General features: G+C 40.5%; 2 protein-coding genes across 5 annotated transcripts in view; one reads left to right on the forward strand and one right to left on the reverse strand.

Annotated features, from left to right (window-relative positions):
• Window positions 1-82: 82 nt before the first annotated feature.
• Window positions 83-19,957, forward strand: cep85 (centrosomal protein 85). Of its 3 annotated transcripts, none has more exons than XM_062063343.1 (14): window positions 83-361; window positions 5,643-5,684; window positions 5,782-5,913; window positions 11,360-12,153; window positions 14,451-14,578; window positions 14,670-14,787; window positions 14,887-15,072; window positions 15,173-15,325; window positions 15,394-15,548; window positions 15,615-15,732; window positions 18,053-18,103; window positions 18,171-18,278; window positions 18,344-18,590; window positions 18,665-19,957. In XM_062063343.1, the coding sequence occupies exons 2-14, from the start codon at window positions 5,660-5,662 to the stop codon at window positions 18,826-18,828; spliced, it is 2,379 nt and encodes a 792-aa protein (XP_061919327.1). In that variant the 5' UTR covers window positions 83-361; window positions 5,643-5,659; the 3' UTR covers window positions 18,829-19,957. The 3 variants fall into 3 exon arrangements, with proteins under 3 accessions (XP_061919327.1, XP_061919326.1, XP_061919328.1); XM_062063342.1 differs by lacking the exon at window positions 83-361 and adding an exon at window positions 483-665; XM_062063344.1 differs by lacking the exons at window positions 83-361; window positions 5,643-5,684; window positions 5,782-5,913 and adding an exon at window positions 10,804-10,985.
• The window catches only part of LOC133660154 (magnesium transporter MRS2 homolog, mitochondrial-like), a 47,837-nt gene continuing 39,952 nt past the window's right edge, over window positions 17,050-24,934 (reverse strand). The window contains exons 12-13 of one of the 2 annotated variants that reach the window (XR_009827779.1): window positions 23,383-23,504; window positions 17,050-22,959 (exon numbers count right to left, since the gene is read on the reverse strand). Coding sequence is in view for 1 of the 2 variants with exons in the window: in XM_062063347.1 (XP_061919331.1) it covers window positions 23,445-23,504 (60 nt within the window). In the remaining variant the exon portion in view is untranslated. Of the gene's footprint in view, window positions 23,505-24,934 lie in introns of both variants that reach the window. The other variant, XM_062063347.1, reaches the window with a different exon arrangement.

Consider the following 24,934-nt stretch of genomic DNA (forward strand, 5'->3'; position numbering starts at 1 on the left):
GCAACCATCCACTTCTACATACAGCTAGGAATAAAAAGTAAAAGAAACATATACAACATTTTTTAACATTGGCAGAATTGTTACTCTTATGGAAACATATGCGTATTAAGTATACAGTTCGTCAACGAATAAGCACAACAAGACAGGTTTTAAAACGTTTCAAGAAAATAATTTAAGCAGATGCCGTCCAGCCCGAGACTCCGTGACGTTAAACAAGCGCCCCCTTGCCTCGTCTGCTTTGTCTGCCATCTGAGCGTTGAGTCGACTAGCGGAACTACTGCAACTGCAACAGTGGATTCTTCTGATACAGCTGCCTGCCCAAAACCGAGATTTGTACTCCCTCATTGATGAGCCGCGACAGGTAACGCCTCGTTATCATGTTTGATAGCGTCACTAGAGAACCTGTGGACGAATGTGCCACTTTTAGCTGCATTGTTGACAAACACGAGTTACGATGGGTTAGCTGCTAGCTTTAGCATGTTAGCCATAGCATGTTGGACCAGAGCAGATTTGTCATGGATTAACAAGATTAAGTTGTTAACGTCGCAGCGCTTCACCGCACTCTACTTTATCGGAAGACAACATGCCATATTGTCGTATGTATTTGTTCAGAGAGCTTCATTTATTCAACCCGACCTCTTCTTGGGAAGTACATTTGGACACAGGTAACGTATGGTTGCGGTTAGTTGCGTCTTTCATTTTTTGTGTTGTAGTGAGAGGCACACATTTTCTTAACGAATTAGCCAGATAGCAACCATTTAGAACGATTGTATAAGATTAGTGTAATCATGCTGATGACCGCGTCTGTCCATGATGGGGGTATTAATATTCGTTCACTCTCAGGTTTTCGGGGGGCATACATGTTTGGAAAAGCTGTTATGTAACGGTACATAGTGTTCATGTTGTTATTTTGGTTGCCATCTGATCAGGTTATTACGAGCAACTGAATAGTTCACTTGATAGTAAACAGTTTGCTATTTTTATCCACTAGCTATTTGGTTAATGTCCAATACAGTTGCAAGAAAAAATATGTCAACCTTTTGGGATTACTTGGATTTCTGCATAAAGTGGCGATAAAATGTATTCTGTTCTTCATCAAAGTCACAACAATAGACAAATACAGTCTGCTTGAACTAATACCACACTAAACATGTATGTTTTTATTGAACACAACATGTAAACATTCACAGGGCAGGGTGGAAAAAGTATGTGAACCCTTGGATTTAATAACTGGTTGACCCTCCTTTGGTAGCAATAACCTCAACCAAACGTTTCCTGTAGTTGCAGATCAGACCTGCACAACAGTCAGGAGGAAATTTGGACCAATCCTCTTCACAAAACTGTTTAGTGCAGCAATATTCTTGGGACGTCTGGTGTGAATAGCTCTCTGGAGGCTATGCCACAGCATCTCAATCGGGTTGAGGTCAAGACTCTTGACTGTGTCAATCCAGAAGGCGTATTTTCTTCTGTTCAAAACATTCTGTTGTTGATTTACTTCTATGCTTGGGGTTGTTGTCCTGTTGCATTACCCATTCTCTGTTGAGCTTCAGTTGGCGAACAGATGGTCTTAATTTTTCCTGCAAAATGTCTTGATAAACTTGGGAATTCATTTTTCCATCGATGAAAGCAATCCGTCCAGGCCCTGAGGCAGCAAAGCAGCCCCAAACCATGATGCCACCTCCACTATATTTCACAGTTGAGATGACGTTTTGAAGTTGGTGTGCTGTGCCTTTTTTCCGCCACACATAGCGTTGTGTGTTCATTCCAAACAACTAAATTTTGGTTTCATGAGTCCACAAAATATTTTGCCAGTAGTGCTGTGGAACATCCAGGTGCTCTTTTGCAAACTTCAAATGTGCAGCAATGTTTTTTTTCGGACATCAGTGGCTTCCTCTGTGGTGTCCTCTCATGAACTCCATTCTTGTTCAATGTTTTACGTATTGTAGATTTGTCAACAATAATGACAGCATGTGCCAGAGATTTCTGCAAGTCTTAAGCTGACACTCTGGGATTCTTCTTCACTTCACTGAGCATTCTGCGCTGTGCTCTCACAGTCATCTTTACATGTCGACCACGCCAAAGGAGAGCAGCAACAGTGCTGAACTTTCTACATTTGTAGACAGTCTGTCTTACTGTGGACACATGGACATCAAAGCTTTTAGAGATAACCCTTTCCAGCTTTATGCAAGTTAACTATTCTTGATCATAGATCTTCTGTGAGCTCTTTTGTGTGAGGCAATGCTTCTTGAGAACAGCACACTTATCACAGGTGTATGTACACGTATGATCTCGTCACATTAATTAGACTCGTCTGAGTCCTGGCTCCAATCAGCTCTTGGAGAAGTCATCAGCCTAGGGGTTCACATACTTGTTCTACCCTGCACTGTGAATGTTTACATGTTGTGTTCAATAAAAAGATGAAAACCTATATTTTATCTGCGCTATTAGTTTTATCAGACTGTCTATTATGGCCTCGATGAAGATCAAAACACATTTTATGACCAATTTATGCAGAAATCAAAGTAATCCCAAAGGGTTCACATACTTTTTCTTGCAACTGCACAACAACGTTTATATTTAACATAGTTATATCATAGGACAGGGGTGTCCAAAGTGCGGGCCAAAACTACCTTTTTAAAAGCCCGCGGCACATGAAGAAAATACTATTATAAAAAGTGGAATAAAAGAGCCACCCGGTGCAGTGCTATGAAAATATTTTGAAATATATTACACTAATAACCAGGGATGTAACGATATCAAAATCCCAAAGTACGATATTGTCACGGTATTAAAGCCACGGTACGATATTATTGCTGTAATGTAAAAGAAAAAAAAGATGACTTGGAAAACAATTTATTTTAGGAAAATTAGGTGCTACTTATGTTAAGGATAAACACACTTTTTGTAAATAAACACTAATATGATGTTTAAATGTTGTGGTCCTATTTATCACTACCAATAGGTATTTTCAAATAAAGTGCAAAAAAAACGTTTTTCAATTTACAATCCAATGTAAAAAAAAAAACATTGACTTTAGTATCTTTAAACTGACATTGTAAACATGCTGTCATTAGGAAAATTGATTGAAATGCCATACAAATTGATTACCGTAATTTCTGGACTATAAGCCGCACCTGACTATAAGCCGCACCAGCCAAATTTAGGGGAAAATACAGATTGCTCCATATATAAGCCGCACCCGACTATAAGCCGCAGGGTTTTGATGTGTAATTACCGTAGTATATAGGGGTTCCTGCTACCACGGAAGGGATTGTCGGGACAGAGATGACTGTTTGGGAACGCAAAGCGTCCCATTTATTAACAATAAATCTTTCAATCATTCAATCAAACTTTCACATCTTTGACATGGCGAACATAATTCGTGCAGAGTACAAATAATACAACGGTGCAAAGTAATACAAAGTGCTCGCCTGTACATTATCAAAATAACCAGCCTACCGGTATATGAAAAGTCAGTCTTTAATCATTGTGTCATCGTCTTCCTCCTGCGTACTAAAACCACCGAAATCCTCTTCGTTGGTGTCGGAGAAGAACAGGCCGTAAATAAGCCGCACCCTTGTATAAGCCGCAGGGACCAGAACGAGGGGAAAAAGTAGTGGCTTATAGTCCGGAAATTACGGTACATCTTGGTTTTGCATTAATCATCTTTTTCGGTTGATAATTAATCAAGTGACTTCTCGTGTTGCTTATATTTCCGGAATTGCAGATGATTGCTGTCTGGCAATATCTGCAAACTGTATTTTGCATGTCGGTCGTGTTTTCTCCTCTTTAAGTTTCCTTGACTGTGAAACCAAAATGTGTCCAAACATCCGACTATACCTTTTGCAGGAGGTTACACTAGCTTCCCGCTTTGATCCCCTGTGATTCCTGCCATCTTTTACTGAGCTGCGCTGCGCAGGGGATTTTGGGAATTGCGGTTTGCTTCTCAGACCGGCACACTCTCTAGTGCCAGAAAAAATCTATACTGGTGGGTGTACTATCAGTTTTCGTTTACCGTCACGGCATTATTGTGATAATTTTGAAACCGCTATACCACGGTATTCACAATACAGTTATAATCCTACTATTAACAAAAAGCAGCCATGCAGGCAGTTTTTACCTTAAAACTGGCGTTGCTCAACAGATAGATCTGAAGTTGATTTAGTAATTAAAGCTCTGACAGTTGAAAGGACAAGCGGTAGAAAATGGATGGATGGATATCTGACTTGTGTTTACACTTTAATGATTTAGATTAAAAATTGAGGGAAGCCCTAATGGTTAAAATAAATACTGTATTGTTTTTGGAAACAAAAAACATCAACATGGCCCCCTGCATGCTTTTTATTTTTCAGTGTGCAGCCCTCAGTGGGAAAAGTTGAAACACCCCTGTCATAGAATATACTTTATTTATTCTACACACCATGGTTGCAGTGTAACAAGCAATTTTAACACCATAAAGCAAATGTAACAGGCTAATTAAATACTCTGAATGAATGGGGATTTTTTTTGTCTTTGCTAAAGATATGTCTGTAATATTTTATAATAAAATACAGCAACCAATTCAGGTAGCTAATATTAGTATGAGACAAAGCGCTTACCAAAGACCTAAAGAATAAATAACCTGTTATTTCGCCTCTGTTTTGAATTTAGCCCCCCAAAAATCTGCAGTGCTTAAAGCCCATCATATTTATATATTAAAAAAAAGGCTTTTATAGATGTCTTTGATGTAAAGTCAGTTAACTTTCTTCTGGGCTTCCAACTCATGTCTATAAAAAACAACCTGTCAGGTGGGGATTCCCCTTGTATACTGGCAAATAAGGGTGTCCCAATACAACTTATTCACTTCTGATGTACTATTGTAGTGGCCTTGAGTATTGGCTGATACCGTTATTGATTCGAAACAATATCAGCACAAACCATTGTACTATTATTTTTTGTAAATTAAAATAATGATGCAGTAAGTTGAATGAGGCGGACACAAAGTTTACTGGATACTTTCTGATTTGCTTCTGCCTTGGCTACTTTGTATATGTAAATAGTATGATAAAGATATTTGATACTAATTTATATTGACAAATGTGGTGTTTTAGATTGCAATATTGTTCAATTAAGAACACTTATTACATAGGTCTAGCTTGTGTGCTAGTGTGTGCTTAGCTCTTTGTGTAGCTGCGAGCTTCTCGTAGCCTGTAGTCTACCATGTTTACCGTTTGTAAATAACGACTAAAATACAAGAAAAGACCAACCTTGTGTGCTTATTGGGGGACGTTAAGACATGAACATGGTGCTCGTATTAGAGGCTCATATCATAGAGTTTAGGTGCAAGTTGATATAATCCGATACTTATTTTCTTGCTCTTAACGGACTGATATCAATATCGGATCGGGACACCCCTACTGGCTAATGTCCGCTCTGTTTCTTGAACTTACATAATTACTTTCATGCTTTTAGAGTTAACATGTATTATTGACATGTACAGCATCTTTTGTATTTGTTTAGTGATGTTTTGGGTTTTGGATCATTTCAGCTTGGAGTGTTTGGACGTTGCTATGCATTGGCTGTTTGGCCCACCGTAATGACGATTACTTAATGTCACTTTCTTCTGTCTTCCTTCCTATTTGTACTTTCCTTTCATCCTTCAGGCCACGTTGTGTATGGAATGACAACCACATCCAAACCAGCTGGTAGGTTTGACACTTGTTATTCTACTGCATGACACTTACTTCATGAAGCATGTTGTTGACGTTCACCTCTATTGTATCATTCACAAATGCACATTAGCCCGCTTTGCTGACATGGAGTGGCAGACGCCAGCTGTGTCAGAGAAGTTCCGGAGTCGTTTTGGCCGCCGGCCTGGAACGTCAAATAGCGGGGACACTGGTCTTGGCACCTCTGCATCGGACAGCACAGAAGGTGACTTCTACTTGTTCTTTATTCTATGGGTGTGTATTCTGCAGTTCTTTGATGCAGCGTCATGCCTACACTGTGACCTTAAACTGTAAGACGGGCATTAAAAGTAGAGGTAGATAAACTAGGTCGGTGGACAAAAGAAAAACACTTAAGAGAATGTTAACGGACGCAGACTGAAGTAGTGCCCACAGCGATCCAAAGTAATGTTCCCTCTGGTTACTGTAGAAATGTACCGTTAAATCCAAGGCAGTTATACTCTTTTAAATCTGCAGCTAAAAAATAACCCGGGGGTCATGGCTTTCCCTAACGACAATTCCGCTAGCATTAGCACTTTGGTTTATTATAGCAATTTCTTGTCTTTTTGTGTCCTTTGAGCAGCTTATTCAGTGTGGCGTCAAATGGCCCTGAGCCTGGTTAGCACAGTGATCTGATAGCTTCCGTTTTTGTAGCTCTCAGCCTGGGTTTTTTGCTATTACGCTGACAAATACAGACAGAGGAAGTGGTTTGATGTCACCGTGGAAAGGATCTATTACAACATGAACAGTTCTGCCACTGAGATGCCCTTTCATGTTAATATGTGTCATTATCATTAGCTGTTATACTTACAGCTACATACTGTTTATGCTGGTAAATTCTAGGTACAATTGTGTATATTATTTATTGAATTGTATAGTTGGTTTTCTTGTATTTATCACACTTTTTCGCTTGGTCATGACCCGTACCCTTCTGTTGTGACATGCCATAAGAACAAACAAACAAGAGAAACACTTTGCTCAGTAAGTTGAAGTCTCACAAGATAAAGAGATGATTTATTAAAAAAATTGAGTTATTTTTCCCCAAAATTTGGTTGAACTCAAAATTGTACCAATTTTGTGCTTTTTTTTCTCCAAAGAACCACAATATTCATTGGTAACCGTTTAGTTTTAGTGGGGGATGTAACGGTATCAAAATCTCATGGTATGATATTATCATGGCGTTAAGGCCACGGTATAATATTATTGTGGTATATGTCCATAAAAAAAGACTTTAAAATGCCACAGTGTGTAAAATGAAGTGGCAGGAATTTTTCAGTAAATGTTCAAAAAAACAATTCCTCCCATTTACTACAAACACACTTCATTTCCTGCTAACAGCTTTCCCTGATCCCAACCTTGTTGGCCATGCACTGCACAGAAGATTCTGGGAGATGTAGTTTATTTTCCGACCCGGCCAATGCTAAAGTGCTAGAAAAAAACTACACAGTCACCAAGTTTTTGTTTGGTAGCGTCACAGCATTATTGTAAAGACTTCGAAACCACAGTACCGCAGTATTTACAATACTGTTACGCCCCTAATGACCACTCGGGGCGCAACGATGCACAAAACAGTGTGACGGTTCGATATAATTTAAATACTTTTAAATACAAAAAAGAGAGAAATTTCCATGCCTTTTTTTACTTGTAGTTTATTAAAATGATCACCATTGTTGTTTTAACTGAAAAGTACAGTTTTTAAATTAAATTTATCTGGTGCAGCTATACCTGCCCCGTGTGCATTCTTTGTTAGCACCATATAAAACAACAGCACTTTGTAAAAATAAAAATACATTTAAAAAAATAAATAAAAAGATGCATCTGATAAATCACTCATTTACAGACACTACTATCTCTAATTGGGCTTTTGTCTTATTAAACAAAGCAGGAATTACGGTATTGGTGAAATAGGTTCGTGAAGGAATCTTGTAACGGGGCTCAAGTGTCCGCAGCAAACCCAACATTTTCCACAACAGCAAAAGGGTCGCATGTTGACAGTAATAAAAGTAACAATCTCTTGATCGATTTCTTTTGCCCTTTTTGAATCATGTCCTAATAAGGCCCCGGGTAAAGTTAGTAGCCTGTGTGTTGTCGCTCCTTGTCTTTGTTTGGTTCCACCTATTTCCGCATCGGGGTGATGTTGGCGTAACTGTGTTGTCATGTTTGTTGTATTTCCAATGTTGTAGTTTATCATTGTGACACTTACGACATACCGTTGTATTTTTGTTTACAACACGCTTGCCATCAGGGTCATACTTAACACATGAAAACCAAAGTAGTTCCACCCGCCAGATCTGAATGATGGTGGAGGATCTTGAATTTCAAGTTTATTTGAGTCATTAGCCATGTGGCTGAAAACGTTGTACTATTGCAGCAAAGATCTCTGGGTAGTCAATCAATTAAACGGTTGAATCTTTCCCTTTTATTAACAAAAGTTTGATGCACAAATCTTTTTTAGATAATTTTACATCTTTGAGTCATAGTTTACCTATTACGACATACATTTATCATTTCTATAGTCAAAGTGCATTTCAATATAGTTTCTGATCTTCAACATTAAAGCGATTTCAACATTGAAATAATTTCTACTTTTAAAGTATTTCTATATTCAAACTATTTTACTGTCCAACTGTTTCTATCCTTCCTTCAATACTCCACTAGCATTTCAATCAGCATTCTTCAATATTCTAACCATTTTCTAACATATTGTATTGTAAGAAAATATGTTGATATATCCCCAAAAGTAGCTGAAAGCGTTGTACTGTTGCAGCAAATAATTCTAGGTAATTAGATGTAATTTTCAACGGCTAAATCGTTATTTTTCTTTTTTTTCTCTTTTAATATTAAAAGTTGGACATTATTTTGACAGGCAGACAGTTTGTCTGACAGGCTTACAAACATGCCTTTTAATCCAACTGAAGTTGGTTTGAACTCCGGAAGGGACCAAAAAAAATAAATCTTTACATCTATGAGTCATTTAAATAGATACATTTAATTGTAAAGAAAAAACATTGATTTATATTAAAAAGTAGCCAAAAAAGTAGTCTTGTCACACAAATATATGTTTCAACCACAGCGGCTAACTGGTATGAAAGCCTGGCTGTTTAATACAGTGGTTAGCATGATTGGCTTGCAACCAGGAGGACCTGGTTCAAATCCCAAACCGCTGAAAGCATGGACTTACCCAGGTTAGTTTAGTAAGTTCATTCTGGGAGGCATTCTTCCTTGGCCAATTTTGCAGCCATTCTCATAGTTTAATTCCAACTAATATAACACATTTTCCATTTTCTAAATTCAAAGTACATTGCAGTACAGTTTCCTATCTTCAACATTGACAGTATTTCTACATTCAAACAATTTTACAGTTAAACCGTTTGCACTTTCCTTATACATTCCACTTGCATTTAAACAATCATTCTCCAATATTCAAACCATTCCTACTGTTCATTCAAACAAATTAATTTTACATTCCTTTTGCATTTCAGTTCCGCTAAAGAAATAGGGGCATTCACATACAATTTCTCCAGAAATTGTATTTTGTAGTTATTATTATTATTATTATTAATATTGAAAATGTTGCCTTTATAACTTTTTGGTTATCATTTTTTAGTATTATATTGAATAAGTATTGCATTTCTTCTCATTGCTTTGTAAATTTATATGTAAGTATTGTAAAGCTGGAATTTGGTTGGAGTTGGGGTTGCTATACTTTCCTTTATAAGATTGTTTAACATTGGGTTTTTTGTCATTTAAAAAAGAGAATGTTATTAATATATATATATATATTTTTTTTAAATATAAAAACATTTGTTTTTAGGCCAACACAGGCCTAAAAGTTGTATGTCAGCATCCAACAGGAGCTTTTGCAACCTGCTTTGAAAAGGTTTTCTTGTTTATATACCAAATGAATAATATATTACGACAGTCATATTGAATTGAGAATTAATTCTGAATTGAATTGTAACCCTAAGAATCGGAATCGAATCATGAGTTGCCCAAAGATTCTTACCTCTAATCACTTCACAAAAAACAGATAACAAAAAATTATTTTGAAATGTACAGATTATTTTTTTATCTACCCAAGAAAAAATGGTTTGGTGCAGCCCTACTCTTGTCCTCTGTTAACTTTGGACACACCACTTCAGCAGAAGTCTCACGTAGCTGCATTCTTTGAATGAGTGATGTTGAGTTAAACCAATTGGTGTTGCAGCACTTCATTAAACTCTTAGTTGTAATTATTAAGTGTCGTGTCTGCAAAGATTTTGCCACAGTCTTGACGTGTCAGCTGATATCTGCAATATCTGTTTTCCCCTTCTTGCACGTCTCTATTAAGTTATGTCACAATGGTTGAATATGGCGCCGCTTTCATGCCATTTAAACTGACACTAAAGCCTCCTACCGCCCGAATGCAGCTGAGATAGGCGCCAGCACCCCCCGCGACCCTGAACGGGACAAGCGGTAGAAAATGGATGAATGGACTAAAGCCTAGCAACATGACAATTAAGTCCAAAGTTAGCCTCAGTAATGCCTTGTTGCAAACATAAGGGAGTGTCACAAGATTAGAAGGGAAATTTCTAGAAAAACTTTTTTTTGGTTGTGTTTTCAGTTATAGCTGCCTGAGCTTACCTAAACTGTGCTTTACAATAACAGGTACCTATAATTATGTTATGTAATTTGCAAAGGAAGGAATGCCTGCTGAGCACACATCTTGTCACAGAGTAGTTTAGACTTGTTCTAGCCAGTTAGGAGCCACAAACCCTAGAGGCCTACACTGTTTTGCAACAATAGTTTTAATAATGTTAAAGCCTTTCATTTTGCACTTTTTGTTATTATACCTATTTATGGACATGATCTGATTTGTGGAAGCTGTGGTTCAAACAAGTCAACAACAACAACAACAACTACAAAACTGTTCCAATGTGGGGATACATGTGATGTTAGTGTGAGGGGAGGAGAAAAGGTGCTTAAATAAGCGTCACCCGCAGATCACTCTGTAACTTGAGAGGTGGGCTATAAATACCCCTAACCTTTCCTGTGTGTGCCTAGTTAGATGTATTTGCTCAGTGTTTGATACTGGCTGCTTGGGCTAGTTCCTGTGGACACACAAAACCTGCTGTCAGCTTAGCTTCTTGGGGTGATTCACTGTTGCTGGGAAATGCAAGCCTCTGACTTTTTTCTGGATTTGAAGTGCCCTGCTGCTCAGCTAGGCTCAGCATTAAAATGCGAGAGCGACTAATGGGCTTGTTGCTTTGGATTAATTGCCTGATTGCAAGACTTCTTCAGGTATTGTAATGTTGTCTTGTCGCAGGAATTCTGCTGTTGCATAATGGAGACATCTTTTGGGTGTGTACGTGAGTCATTTAAGGGTGTTACTTGGTTCTTACAAAATGTGTCCTGCATGTTAGCACAGTGCTTGATGTCAATTTGTTATAGTGACAGTAATCATGAAATGCACACATTTTGTTTGTTTAAGCTAAAGAGGGTTCATTGTTTAACAACAAAGTAGGCCACCCACAGACACGGCTGTGTCTACTTTGCATCACCAGCTGAAAATAGTGGAAGTAGCCTGCAGTGTTCTCAGTGTTATTTGTACATCTGTATATGGAACAGTGAGATAATGTGTTGCTAATTTTACCCGTTTTTTAATTGGGTTGCAGACTTCTCCAGCTCCAGAAGCAGCCCCGCTTTTCAGCCTATTCGCAGTCAGATTCCTATACCTACGGCACATGTCATGCCATCCACGGCCGGAGCCTCGGCCTCTAAGCCCCAGGCAAGCGCCCAGGAGGAGTCTCTGTCTTCTGTGGAGGCTAACAGGTCTTCCTCCATCTCCAGAACCTCGAGTGGCTCCACCTCCAAATCGTCCTCTCTCTCCAAATCAGCTTCATCGCCCAACCTGGATGCTCAAACTGCTATGGGAAGCGATCCCGCTGGGCCCAAGCCGGACTGCTTGAGCCGGTATCGTAGCCTCGTCAATGGGCTGGATCATTCCCTTTTCCCCGCGGATCACACGCGGCTGGACGAGAGCCAGAGGTTTGACACTCCCGCGGTGGAATCTACCTTCAATCAGTCAGCACTGTTGGGGGGTTTATGCCCTGATGTCAGACTCCGTTTACAGACTACAGGGCTTAGAGACAACCCGGACTATGTTTCGGAGGCTTCCAGAGGAGGTATGGATCACAGCTATAGAGTTCTCCCTGAGACCAGGCCTGGCGTTTTTATCTCTGGCGACCCATCCAATCTGAGAGCAGGCCATTCTGGCGGGGCTGGATCCCCTGGAGTTTATGCAAGCCCACTGAGCCTGCAGACACAGGCTCTTTTGAGGGAGCATGCGGGTAACAAAACTTACGATGCGTTACGCCAGGACAGATGTGGCGAGGTGTGGAGCTGGCAGCAGCAGCAACATCAGAAGCAGCAGATGGAGAGTTTACGTATGCAAGTTGAACACATGCAGGTATGTGTTCTTTCCACGGCGCATGAGCAACCTGCTTTTCTTTCATACCTGTCAAAACAAATGATGTTTTTGTTTCCGTGACAACATGAGAAGAGCGGTCCAGTGGGACATGATTGTTTTCTTGGAACCAAAATTGGGTTCCTCTCACAGAGATGGTCATTGGAAAATCATGTCAAGCCAGACGAGACAAAGCCTGGAGGCATACACACACGACCTATTTTAAAATAGGTCACGTGACAAGTACAAAACCCAAAACCAGTGAAGTTGGCACGTTATGTCAATCGTAAATAAAAACAGAATACAATGATTTGCAAATACTTTTCAACTTACATTCAACTGAATACAGTGCAAAGACAAGATACTTAATGTTCGAACTGAGAAACAATTTTTTTTGCAAATAATCATTAACTTACAATTTAATGACAGCAACCTATATTTATAAAACATATATATATAAAAGTTGGCACAGGGGCATTTTTACCACTGTGTTACATCGTCTTTCCTTTTAACAACACTCAGTAAATGTTTGGGAAATGAGGAGACCAATTTTTGAAACTTTTTAGGTGGAATTCTTTCCCATTCTTGCTTGATGTACAGCTTAAGTTGTTCAACAGTCCGGGGGTCTCCGTTGTGGTATTTTACGCTTCATAATGCGCCACACATTTTCAATGGGAGACAGGTCTGGACTACAGGCAGGCCAGTCTAGTACCCGCACTCTTTTACTACAAAGCCACGCTGTTGTAACACGTGCAGAATGTGGCTCGGCATTGTCTTGCTGAAATAAGCAGGGGTGTCCATGAAAAAGACGTTGCTTGGATGGCAACACGTGTTGCTCCAAAACCAGTATATACCTTTCAGCATTAATGGTGCTTTCACAGATTTGTAAGTTACCCATGCCTTGGGCACTAATACACCCCCATACCGTCACAAAGGCTGGCTTTTGAACTTTACACCTATAACAGTCCGGATGGTTCTTTTCCTCTTTGGTCCGGAGGACACAACGTCCACAGTTTCCATAAACAATTTGAAATGTGGACTCGTCAGACCACAGAACACTTTTACACTTTGCATCAGTCCATCTAAGATGAGCTTGGGCGTAGCAAAGCCGGCGGCGTTTCTGGGTGTTGTTGATGAAAGGCTTTTGCTTTGCATAGTAGAGTTTTAACTTGCACTTACAGATGTAGCGACAAACTGTAGTTACTGACAGTGGTTTTCTGAAGTGTTCCTGAGCTCATGTGGTGATATCCTTTACACACCGGTGTCTGTTTTTGACACAATACCGCCTGAGGGATTGAAGGTCACGGGTCTTGCTGCTTATGTGCAGTGATTTCTCCAGATACTCTGAACCTTTTGATGATATTACGGACCGTAGATGGTTAAATTCCTTGCAATAACTCGTTGAGAAATGTTCTTAAACTGTAGGACAATTTGCTCACGCATTTGTTGACAAAGTGGTGACCCTCGCTCCATCCTTGTTTGTGAATGACTGAGCATTTCATGGAAGCCGCTTTTATACAAAATCATGGCACACACCTGTTCCCAATTAGCCTGTTCACCTGTGGGATGTTCCAAATAAGTGTTTGATGAGCATTCCTCAACTTTCTCAGTTTTTTTTGCCACTTGTGCCAGTTTTTTTGAAACAGAAAAAATGGTTTGGTGCAGGCATCAAATTCCAAATGAGCTAATATTTGCAAAAAATAACATTTCTCAGTTCGAACGTTAAATATCTTGTCTTTGCAGTCTATTCAATTGAATATAGGTTGAAAAGGATTTGCAAATCATTGTATTCGGCGTGGCGTGGCGAAGTTGGTAGAGTGGCCGTGCCAGCAATCGGAGGGTTGCTGGTTACTGGGGTTCAATCACCACCTTCTACCATCCTAGTCACGTCCGTTGTGTCCTTGGGCAAGACACTTCACCCTTGCTCCTGGTGGCTGCTGGTTAGCGCCTTGCATGGCAGCTCCCTCCATCAGTGTGTGAATGTGTGTGTGAATGGATGAATGTGGAAATACTGTCAAAAGCGCTTTGAGTACCTTGAAGGTAGAAAAGCGCTATACACGTATAACCCATTTATCATTTATTATCATTTATTCTGTTTTTATTTACGATTTACACAACATGCCAACCTCACAGGTTTTGGTTTTTGTACAAATAACTGGCTTTAATAAGTGAATACATTCATTCATTCATTGTTCCCCTTTGCCTGTTTTTGATAGTGCATTTTTAAAAAATGTTAATCCTGCAAACAATCATCATCAGTGTGTATTATTTAGTTTGGATTGTGTCTCTCTCGGCCCCAGATGAGTTCTAGTGCGGGCCAGTACCCGTCTCTGTATCCAACAGCGATGCACGCGGAGTCCGGCAAGTGGGACGCTCTGGTGAAAGCCAACGAATATCTGATAAAGGAGAAGGAGCTTATAATAGAGCGGCAAGTGTTTCCTCTCTTTTTAGCTGTTGACTCTTTATGTATTGAGCAAAATTAAAGTTGTAAAAATACATGTCAACCTTTATTCACGCAGACAAAAGCAGCATATGACTCAGTTGGAACAGCGTCTGAGGGAAAGCGAGCTACAGGTCCACGGAGCCTTCTTGGGCCGAGGCGCTCCTTTAGGAGACGTGTGTTTGCTCCGCTTGCAGGTTAGTAACGACTGGCGCAGACCGCACCCCCGACCTCGTGTGCTCACATGCTGCACTTGCCGCCAACATCTTGCTGCGACTCACATGACGATGTTACAGGAAGCTCAGCGGGACAACTCGTTCCTGAGGGCACAATTTGCCGAGCTCACAGATTGTGCCGCCCTGGAAAAAGATGAGGCAAATCGCAGGCTTGGCGCGGTGGAGGCGGAGACGCGGCGCCTGACAGACAGCCTGAAAGAGACGTGTGAGAGACACGCGGAGGAGATGAAGAAACAGGAAGAGCGGGTGTGTGTTTGCACTTCTTTGTTTCGAAAGCTTGTAAAACCACAAAAGGTTATGACTTCCTGATGGCCTTCTGCTCACACTTGCTGTTGTGTTTGTGCAGATTCGGAGTAGAGACAAGCACATCAACAACTTAAAGAAGAAATGTCAGAAGGAGACGGAACTGAAGCGAGACAACCAGCAGCGTATAGAGACTCTGGAGCGCTACCTGGCCGACCTGCCCACCTTGGAGGACTACCAGAGCCAGAACAAGGAGGTGACTGCACTTTTAGGCTTAAGTGGGAGGGAATATGTGTGTTTTATTTGTTATTGTTTGTGTTTCAGCTTTTGGAGGCCCAACAAAAAGCAGCTCAGCTACAAGAGAAAGTAAAAGAGCTGGAGGCCTCTCTGGAAGCAACACGCTCACAACTAGGAGAAAAGGAAACTCAGCTGGAGGAGCAGAAGCAAAGGGAGAGAGACCTGCTGACCACCATCACTGAGTATGCATCCAGTACTGCATGCACATGTGCTCTCCTCCACCTCAATGTTTCATGCTTCTTTCTCAGTATGCAGCAGCGTGTGCAACAAGGCCTTGAAGATGGAGCCCGACTGGACACTCTGGACATTGAGAAGCTCAGAGGAGAGAACAGCACTTTAAGAGAGGAGCAACAGGGATTGAAAAAGGTCAATGAAACAGTTACACAGAGTGACTTTTTGCTTGCTGAAAGTTTTTACATAGTCGCTTTAGTGCTGTTAAATAATCCTGTCACGAGCCAACCACTTGAGGGAACAATAGGTCTATTTTACTGTCTGTACCTAAATACAAGACACTTTTTACTGAGTATTAACAAGCATTCTTAATCCAACCATCTTCTACCGCTTGTCCCTTTTGGAGTCGCGGGGGGTGCTGGAGCCTATCTCAGCTGCATTCGGGACTTAGGCGGGGTACACCCTGGACAAGTCACCACCTCATCACAGGGCCAACACAGATAGACAGACAACATTCACACTCAGGTTCACACACTAGGGACCATTTAGTGTTGCCAATCAACCTATCCCCAGGTGCATGTCTTTGGAGGTGGGAGGAAGCCGGAGTACCCGGAGGGAACCCACGCAGTCACGGGGAGAACATGCAAACTCCACACAGAAAGACCCTGAGTGGGGATCGAACCCAGGACCTTCGTATTGTGAGGCATATGCACTAACCCCTGTATCTCCGTGCTGCCCGCACTCTTAACCATCTTACTAAATAATTGCACTTTGACATAGAGACACATAAATAGCACATAGATGGATATAGATTTATATAAAAAGTGCAAAGATAACATTAAGGAACATAATTAACATAAAGGGGCAAATTGCACATAGATTCACATGGATAGCACATAGAGCGTCATAACACAGAGGAACAGATTCACATAGTACATAGAGGGACATAAATTAAGTTAAAGTTAAAGTACCAATGATTGTCACACACACACTAGGTGTGGTGAAATTACCCTCTGCATTTGACCCATCACCCTTGATCACCCCCGGAGAGGAGAGGGGAGCAGTGAGCAGCAGCGGTGGTTGCCCGGGAATCATTTTGGTGATTTAACCCCCAATTCCAACCCTTGATGCTGAGTGTCAAGCAGGGAGGTAATGGGTCACATTTTTATAGTCTTTAGTATGACTCGGGTGATAACATAATTAACATAGATTCACATAAATAGCACATAGGATGACATGTATACCACAGGCATATAAATAGCACATAGACATAGATTCACATAAATAGCACATAGTACATAAACATCCAGCAACATAAATAGCACATAGAGGGACATAATTAACGTAGGGGAATATAAATAGCACATAAATATACTGTAGATAGCACATAGAGGGACATAAATAACACATACATAAATAGCACATAGACACAAAGGAAATGAGTGTATTCATTTAGTGTGTACATAGAGGGACATAAATAACGGACATAATTAACATAGAACGGAACACCTTTATTGTCATTGCATTACAAATATAATGTAATTGGAGCGCTGCTCCAGTAAAATGCTGAGTCAATACATGAAAACAACAATCAGCGTAGATATTTCATGAATAGTTATGAATAGTAGGAGTGTCAGGAAGAGGTAAAAACCAATAAAAAAGTGCAGTGCCTTGATTAATGTGTTTTCTCATGATTTTTGTGACTGTTCATGACAGCCACTGCTTCTGGAAAATTGTTGTATGGCACAACAATAACCAGATTCCCATAGATAGCACATAAAGGGAAATAAATAACATAGATTCACATAAATAGCACATAAACATATCCTATGCATCCATTTTCTACCACTTGTCCTTCCCGGGGTGACAGGGGGCAGGAGCCTATCCCAGCTGCACTCCAGCTGAAGGAGGGGTATCAGGTCAGGTCTTTGGAAATCCTACCTATGAAATATTATTTTGTTTAACGACTTCTGAATTTCAAAAGTCCTGTTCCCGTAGGAAATAAAGCAAATTAATATTTTGTTTGCTATCATAGAAGGTTAAAGGTGTACAAACTATGTTTCACGTAACATTTGATCACTTCATTGGAGTAAGACTAGACACTACAGACTAGATATGACCAATCTAAGTCTATGAGCATGAACTGAAGAAGCCTACTTGGATAAGAGATTAGATTAGATTTAGATTTAGATTTTTTAGTCCCCTTGGGAAATTCATTTTCACTGCCGTACATTTGAACAATAGACATTACACATCACAAAAACAAAAATAACAAAAAGACATCCTACATGACCAACAGCCTACATCTAATGTAATCTAATAAGAGGCCTTTCTTCCTCTCAGACAAACCAAACAGTCCAGTTGCCATCGATTTAATGCTCTGCGATTACAATGACTTGGACGAGCGAGAACATCCATAGACAGCACTATCATACAATTGTCAACTTTGTGATACTGCCCTCAAGTGGTGCTTTATAGGTAGTGGCTGGTCTATCAACGTTTGTGTTGTGTGCAGGTTATTGAGAAGCAACACATAATGATGGAGCAGCTGGGCTCTCAGATTAAGGTAACTCAACATCATCATCATCATCATCATCATCCTCTCATAAACCTTCATTTGTTTTCCTGTACAGACTTTGGAGGAGCAGATGTCCCAGGAAGAGAACACTTCCCAGGCTCTGAGAGAGGACATGTTTGCCAAAGAACAGAACATGTCTGAGCTCCACGTCACCATGAAAAAGGTGATATATATATATATAACTTGTTTATATTCCTGTAACCTCTGACTTCCATTACTGTTTTCCAGCTCTCTGCCCAAAACCGGGAACTGACGGAGCACAACCTGACACTGCAGGAGCAGATGGGCGATGCAGAGCAGCAGAACGCCAACCAGGCATCCTGTGCTCTGCAGCCAGCTGCTGCTCCTCGCCTGACGCAAAGTCTGATGGAGGAGATCACGACTTGTCTCAGTGGCCTGTGCGCTTTGTGCAGCATCTTGACTCAAATGGCTCGGGGACAAGACCCGAACCTCTCACTGCTGATTGGCATCACATGTAAGCTTCATCGATGGCAAGCTCGCAACACAACTGTACACAACATGAATGAAAACGTGTCTTGTTCTCCCCAGCTCCCGTCGAGATGTCGCAGCAAGACGAGGACTGGATGGATCCAGAAGTGCTACACAAGAAGCTGCTTGAAGCGCAGCAGCTCCGCGGCGACGTGGAGGACTTACGCACTTTAATACTGGACCGCTACGCTGAAGACATGGGCAACAACTGCATCACTCAGTAACTCTGCTCCCCTGCACCTCAGGAGCATTGTAAGATGTGAGGCCTTGTTAGTGAATGTGACGACGAGGGCGTCGTCCTGTCGGTTTGATGCGTGCGAGTGTGATCGTCGTCTTCCTACATGTCTTCAATGGCTAACGCAGAAAAATACTTTACCTCTAATACTTGATTCTGGAATAGTCGTCATATTTTTTTACGTGATAGACGATCATTTATTTACCAGACAGTCTTAACGTGTGTGCGAAAGTCCCTGAAATTAATTTATACAACTGTAGATTTCCCTCTTTTTAGTGGGGGGGAATGATCGAAGAAGCGGTTGACAATCAACTGAACATATTGTTAGTGTTGTCATAGCGATGTTGGCACCAGGCCATTATTTCCAATGGTGAAGGATGGAACATTGCTATGCTTGTGAGCAGACTTGGAAACCAAACCAGCAACCTTCGACACCATCAGGCCTTCTAAGTCTACCAAAGAATGTTGGTCCTGATAAAAGTCCAAATGTTGGCGAGTGCGCCCCTCAATCCATTTTTTATACTGTAGACCTGCTTGTCACTGACCACCACCAGGTGCCTTCCGTCCATCTTCACCTTCATGGTCGACCAATCAGAGTCCATACATTCCCTGACCCTAAATGTAGCGTGTTTGATGCTAGCATGGAGTTCATTTCACTCAAACAGTATTGATTTGCAGTTTTAATTTTTTTGGAATGATGTGGTCCTCATAATAACATAAGCAATGTGCAAAAGGTTCCATGAAGTGTTTGTTTTTGTGCGAATCCCACGTGAGCAAAGATGTGTGTGTTGCTGGATCCCGTGTAGTCCACTGACGCTCTGTTTTCAATTGACTTGTTTGTTTTTCCCTAATAATCTGAAACCGTAAGCCACTTTAAGATCGCCTGATAGGGAAAGGAAAAGGGATTCATTTTGGAACACAATTATGCAACAAATAACCAGGATTTGAGCCATTTCATGGGACCTTTTTGACAAACTCGCACAAAACCTAGCTTTGGAAAGCCAGACTCTGCATGCCTTAACATCTCACATGATTTTCAAAAGGGAGTACATGTTAATATATTTTTTTCCTTCTTTGTTTTTCCATATTTAGAAATAAAGATGTTCAATTTTATTCAAGTGCTCTATTTTGTGTCATGTTTAAAATCTCTAAGAAAAGTATTTTTCAGCTGTTTTGGCAGCGCCATGTTTTGGGCCTGGAGGTTCAGGAAAGCAGACACAAAAACACCAAATTGAACTGTTTTATCTGCCCCACCTCAGCCTTTGCTAAAACCTTTTCGCAATATTTAGACACATCTTGTCACGTTCAAACTTAGTTTCTGCGAGGAAGCTTTTTGTGTCAGGAAGGTAAGGCATAAACACTGAATTGCAACTTTTGTTTTGTCAGGCTGATCCTGTTGCAAAATATTTTTTTTCCAAAGTCACCAGTATTAACCTTGAAGGAATTTCATTATTTTTATTGCCAACCACACATTTGCTAGCATACACATACACTTGATGAAATGAATATATTGATCTTCCTATCATATTTACATGATATTGCAAGTTGAAGTTTTTAATGATAACTTAACTTTTTATAGCACGCCAGAGCAGTTCTCAAGTCATTTTTTTCCGAGTCAAGTCTCCTTGTGCGTTCTGAGGTGCCCGGAGTAGTTCAGTGATACCTCAATTTACAAGTAAAATGGCACCCTAACTTACCAATACCATTTATGACTACAGTAATACTCGAGTTACGAGTAAAATGGTACCGCAATTTACGAGTACAGTGATCGCTCAGCTTACAAGTAAAATGGCACCTCAACTTACGAGTACCGTAATACCTAGACGTACGCGCAAAATTGTACGTCAACTTATGGGTAAAATAATACGTTGACGTACAAAGAAATATGGTACCTCAACTAACGAGTACCGTGATATATCAACTTGCGAGTAAAATGGTACATCAACTTATGAGTACAGTTATACCTCGAATTACAAGTAAAATTGTACCTCAACTTACAAGTACCGTAATACATTGACTTACAAGTAAAATGGTACCTCAAATTACGAGTACTGGAGTACCATGAATTGATTAACGTGGACCCCGACTTAAACTAGTTGAAAAACGTATTCGGTTGTTACCATTTAGTGGTCAATTGTACGGAATATGTACTGTACTGTGCAACCTACTAATAAAAGTCTCAATCAATCAACCAATCACTTTAACCTGCGAGTAAAATGGTACCTCAACTAACGAGTACCGTGATACAACTTGCGAGTAAAATGGAACCTTAACTTATGAGTACAGTGATACCTCAGCTTACAAGTACCTTAATACATTGACTTACAAGTAAAATGGCACCTCAACTTACAAGTACCGTAATACATTGACTTACAAGTAAAATGGTACCTCAAATTACAAGTTCTGTCGTACTTTAACCGGCAAGTAAAATCAACTTGAGTGACATAATACCTCGACGTAGAAGTAAAATGGTACCTCAACTTGTGAGTACAGTGATACCTCAATTTACAAGTAAAATGGTACCTCAACTTACAGGTACCTTAATACCTCAACCAATGTTGGTAATAATGGCGTTACTTTTTGCGGTAACAAGTAATCTAATTAATTACTCTTCCCATTGTCGCAACGCTGCTGCCGTTACTGAAAATGTGAAGTAGCTTGTTACTAAAATGGTACCTCAACTTACGAGTACGGTATATTGGCGTTTCTGCATGCTATTAACATGATTAACGTACACTATCATGTAAAATGGTTGACTTTAAAGTCACACACTAGACCAAGGTGCGACGTGTTGACGAGCGGCAGCTTCCCCACAATACCATGAAGGTCAGGGGAGCTGTTGCCATGGAAACCTGAGTCAAAAGGGACAAACGACCAAGGCGGCTTCATGAGGACTATATCCGCTCTTGGCGCAGAGGAGAAGAGACATTGGGAGGAGCAGCACGGCAAGGAAAATGTTTCTCCCATTTTGGTCACTGACACTGTACAAATACATCAAATGGTGGATCAGGAAATTGACATACGCTTGCTGACTTTTTATTAGACTAAGTATGAACCTGCTGAGCAGGACAGCATTTTTTCCCCTTCAACAAGAACCAGGATTTTTTCAAATGTGTCAAGTCTAAACATGTCACCTCCTTTTTTTCTACAGTTGCTGCTACAACAACTTTTTCAAGCTCCTACAGGATTAGAAAACCTCCCACACCAACACCAAAGGGCCCAGCTTGCGACCCCAAAATAGACTTAAAAAACATTTTAAACTGTTTTCCCCTAAACCTTGCCTGTCAGGCTCCTGGGAACATCGCATTGAAATATTCCTCAATCATTTGTAGTCACTTCATGTCTGATGTGCTTCTTGCAAAATGACTTTAGCTCCAAGTTTGTTGGTCACATATCAATCATGTAGTTGTCCCTCTGACTTCTCATTTTCAGTTAACTCTTTGTGAAGCTGGCGTACAGGTATTACACACCTTCACAGTAGTTGGGCTACTAATTACATTACACCACACCTGAACATATGCTTCAACACAACAAACTTCCAGGAATTTATGATGTTAGGAGCTGGAAAATGTGCATATATGTTAAAGATGATAAAGTTCTTCATGTGCAATAGTCTCGGACAGTGATTCTCAAACTGGTATAGTTAGGCCTACTAAGCTACTGTATTTCAGTGTTGGTCATTATGGTGGAACTTGGAGAGCCAAGTGTTTTCTGAGGTAGTACTTGGTGAATTAAGTTTGAGAACCACTGTTGTAGTAATTGAAAAGAATACACAAAAAAATGATAGGACCAAGTTGAATAAAATAAGCCTGTTATATTTTGATGTGTGTTGCAGGATAGATGGTTTTACAAAGGGAGGGATGTACAATGCTCTCCATGCTGCTTGTAAACAAAATCACGCAGCTTTAGAATAAATATGTCATCATTTAACCAGGGGTTATAAAATGCTAAGGAATGAAACAAATACATATAATACAATATCCGTCTGCCTCACAATACGAAGGTCCTGGGTTCGATCCTGCGCTCGGGATCTTTCTGTGTGGAGTTGGCATGTTCTCCCCGTGACTGCGTGGGTTCCCTCCGGGTACTCCGGCTTCCTCCCACCTCCAAAGACATGCACCTGGGGATAGGTTGATTGGCAACACTAAATTGGCCCTAGTGTGTGAATGTGAGTGTGAATGTTGTCTGTCTATCTGTGTTGGCCCTGCGATGAGGTGGCGACTTGTGCAGGGTGTACCCCGCCTTCCGCCCGATTGTAGCTGAGATAGGCTCCAGCACCCCCCGCGACCCCGAAAGGGATAAGCGGTAGAAAATGGATGGATGGACAATATATAACACTGTATATCATGGATGAATCATATCTGAAATGTGAATCACATCAGTATCCTGACATGCAACAACATGACTGCACGTGTTTATAACTTGCATGTTGATAGAAATCAAGATTGGAAGTCGTGTGTGTCACCAATAGACAATGTGAAGGACAAACACTCCTCAAGAACCAGAGATGGCTGCGCCATCACACAATATAATAATCACACACCTGGCCTACGTGCTGCAGGACATGATTCTATCAACCCGCAAACTAGTCCCAGGTTGGTAGAATCATTTGACTCCGGGCTTCATCTCCGACGCTTTCAGATTTCTCTTCCAAACTGGAGGAATCTGTCAAAAACCGGGAAAATGACAGTTAGGATGGATCTGCTCCCGGTGGAGGAGCGAAATGCCGTCCCACAGCAGTGTAATAAGAGCAGAAGAAACATTTTAGAAGAAAAGGTGAATATTTGGCACATTATATATAAGTCATGATTCAGTGGATTTCAAACATGTTACATCAATTCTACATCCCACAAATACAAACTACTGTATTTTCCAGATATCGAGTGCACTGGTATTTAAACCGCACCTAACAAAGGGTAGAAGAACACTTAATTTTAATTTTACATATATTAGCCGCACCAGACTATAAGCCGCAGATATATCCCAGTATTAAAGATTTTGTAAATATTTATTTGCATGCCTTAATTGTTGCCAAACGGTGCCTGTAACACCACATCAAAATGGCTGATCAAACAAAACCAAAGTCATCACCATGGACTCACTAGCTGTAGTAGCTAACTCTCCAGTCCGGTAAACAGACTCAATAACTCTACGGTGGGGCTGGACGATTATTTTGATTGATATTGTAATCACATGCACCTGGGGATAGGTTGATTGGCAACACTAAATTGGCCCTAGTGTGTGAATGTGAGTGTGAATGTTGTCTGTCTATATGTGTTGGCCCTGTGATGAGGTGGCGACTTGTCCAGGATGTATCCTGCCTTCTGCCCGAATGCAGCTGAGATAGGCTCCAGCACCCCCGGCAACCCCAAAAGGGACAAGCCGTAGAAAATGGATGGATGGATGGATTGTAATCACGATTAAACCCTGATTATTCATTAATTTGAAAACATGAGTATTTATTGTACCCCTAAAACTTGACTCTATATTATAGTTTAAAAAAATTATATAAATTAGAAACAAATAAACCATAACAAGCAAAATGATAATAATAGTAACACCAATACATTTAAATAACAAAAGCAATATAAAAACAATACAATTCAGTTTTTCCGTTTTAATTTATTTCAATTTCTTTTTTTACCGTTTACACTTTTTTAAATCTTACCATTGAGTGTGGGCTTTTGTGTAAAAAAAAAATACAATGATTGTTTAAATAAATACAAACATTCTCACATTTATTGGTGCAATACTGTACATCTTTGGACAATTTTGACTAGTATTTTAGATCAACGCAGAATAATTGTGTAAAATAACCAATAAGTGCTTTAAGTACAATATGTTGATGGACGGCTGGGCAGCGCCTGAAGAGCTACAGCCTCCCACCGTAGCCCCCACTCCCTCCCCTCAAGTCTCGAGATGTATGTTGTAATATGTATATGTGCTTTGCTATGGAGGTTTTTTCCCACTCCAGACTGGCCCCCTTAAGTTGTTGCTTCCCTACTGTTTACTACTGCAATAACACACACTTATTCACAGACACACACAGGGTCACGGTCAACAAAAGGTGGATTGTTCCGTGCAGGATTATACCA

Source organism: Entelurus aequoreus, linkage group LG11, assembly GCF_033978785.1.
Source record: "Entelurus aequoreus isolate RoL-2023_Sb linkage group LG11, RoL_Eaeq_v1.1, whole genome shotgun sequence".
Taxonomy (NCBI): domain Eukaryota; kingdom Metazoa; phylum Chordata; class Actinopteri; order Syngnathiformes; family Syngnathidae; genus Entelurus; species Entelurus aequoreus.

Coding starts and splice junctions, on each gene's coding strand:
- cep85 (XM_062063342.1), top strand. CDS start 584: ATGCCATATTGTCGTATGTATTTGTTCAGAGAGCTTCATTTATTCAAC. Junction 12,154..14,450: donor TGCAAGTTGAACACATGCAG/GTATGTGTTCTT, acceptor TCTCGGCCCCAG/ATGAGTTCTAGTGCGGGCCA. Junction 15,733..18,052: donor AGCAACAGGGATTGAAAAAG/GTCAATGAAACA, acceptor TGTTGTGTGCAG/GTTATTGAGAAGCAACACAT.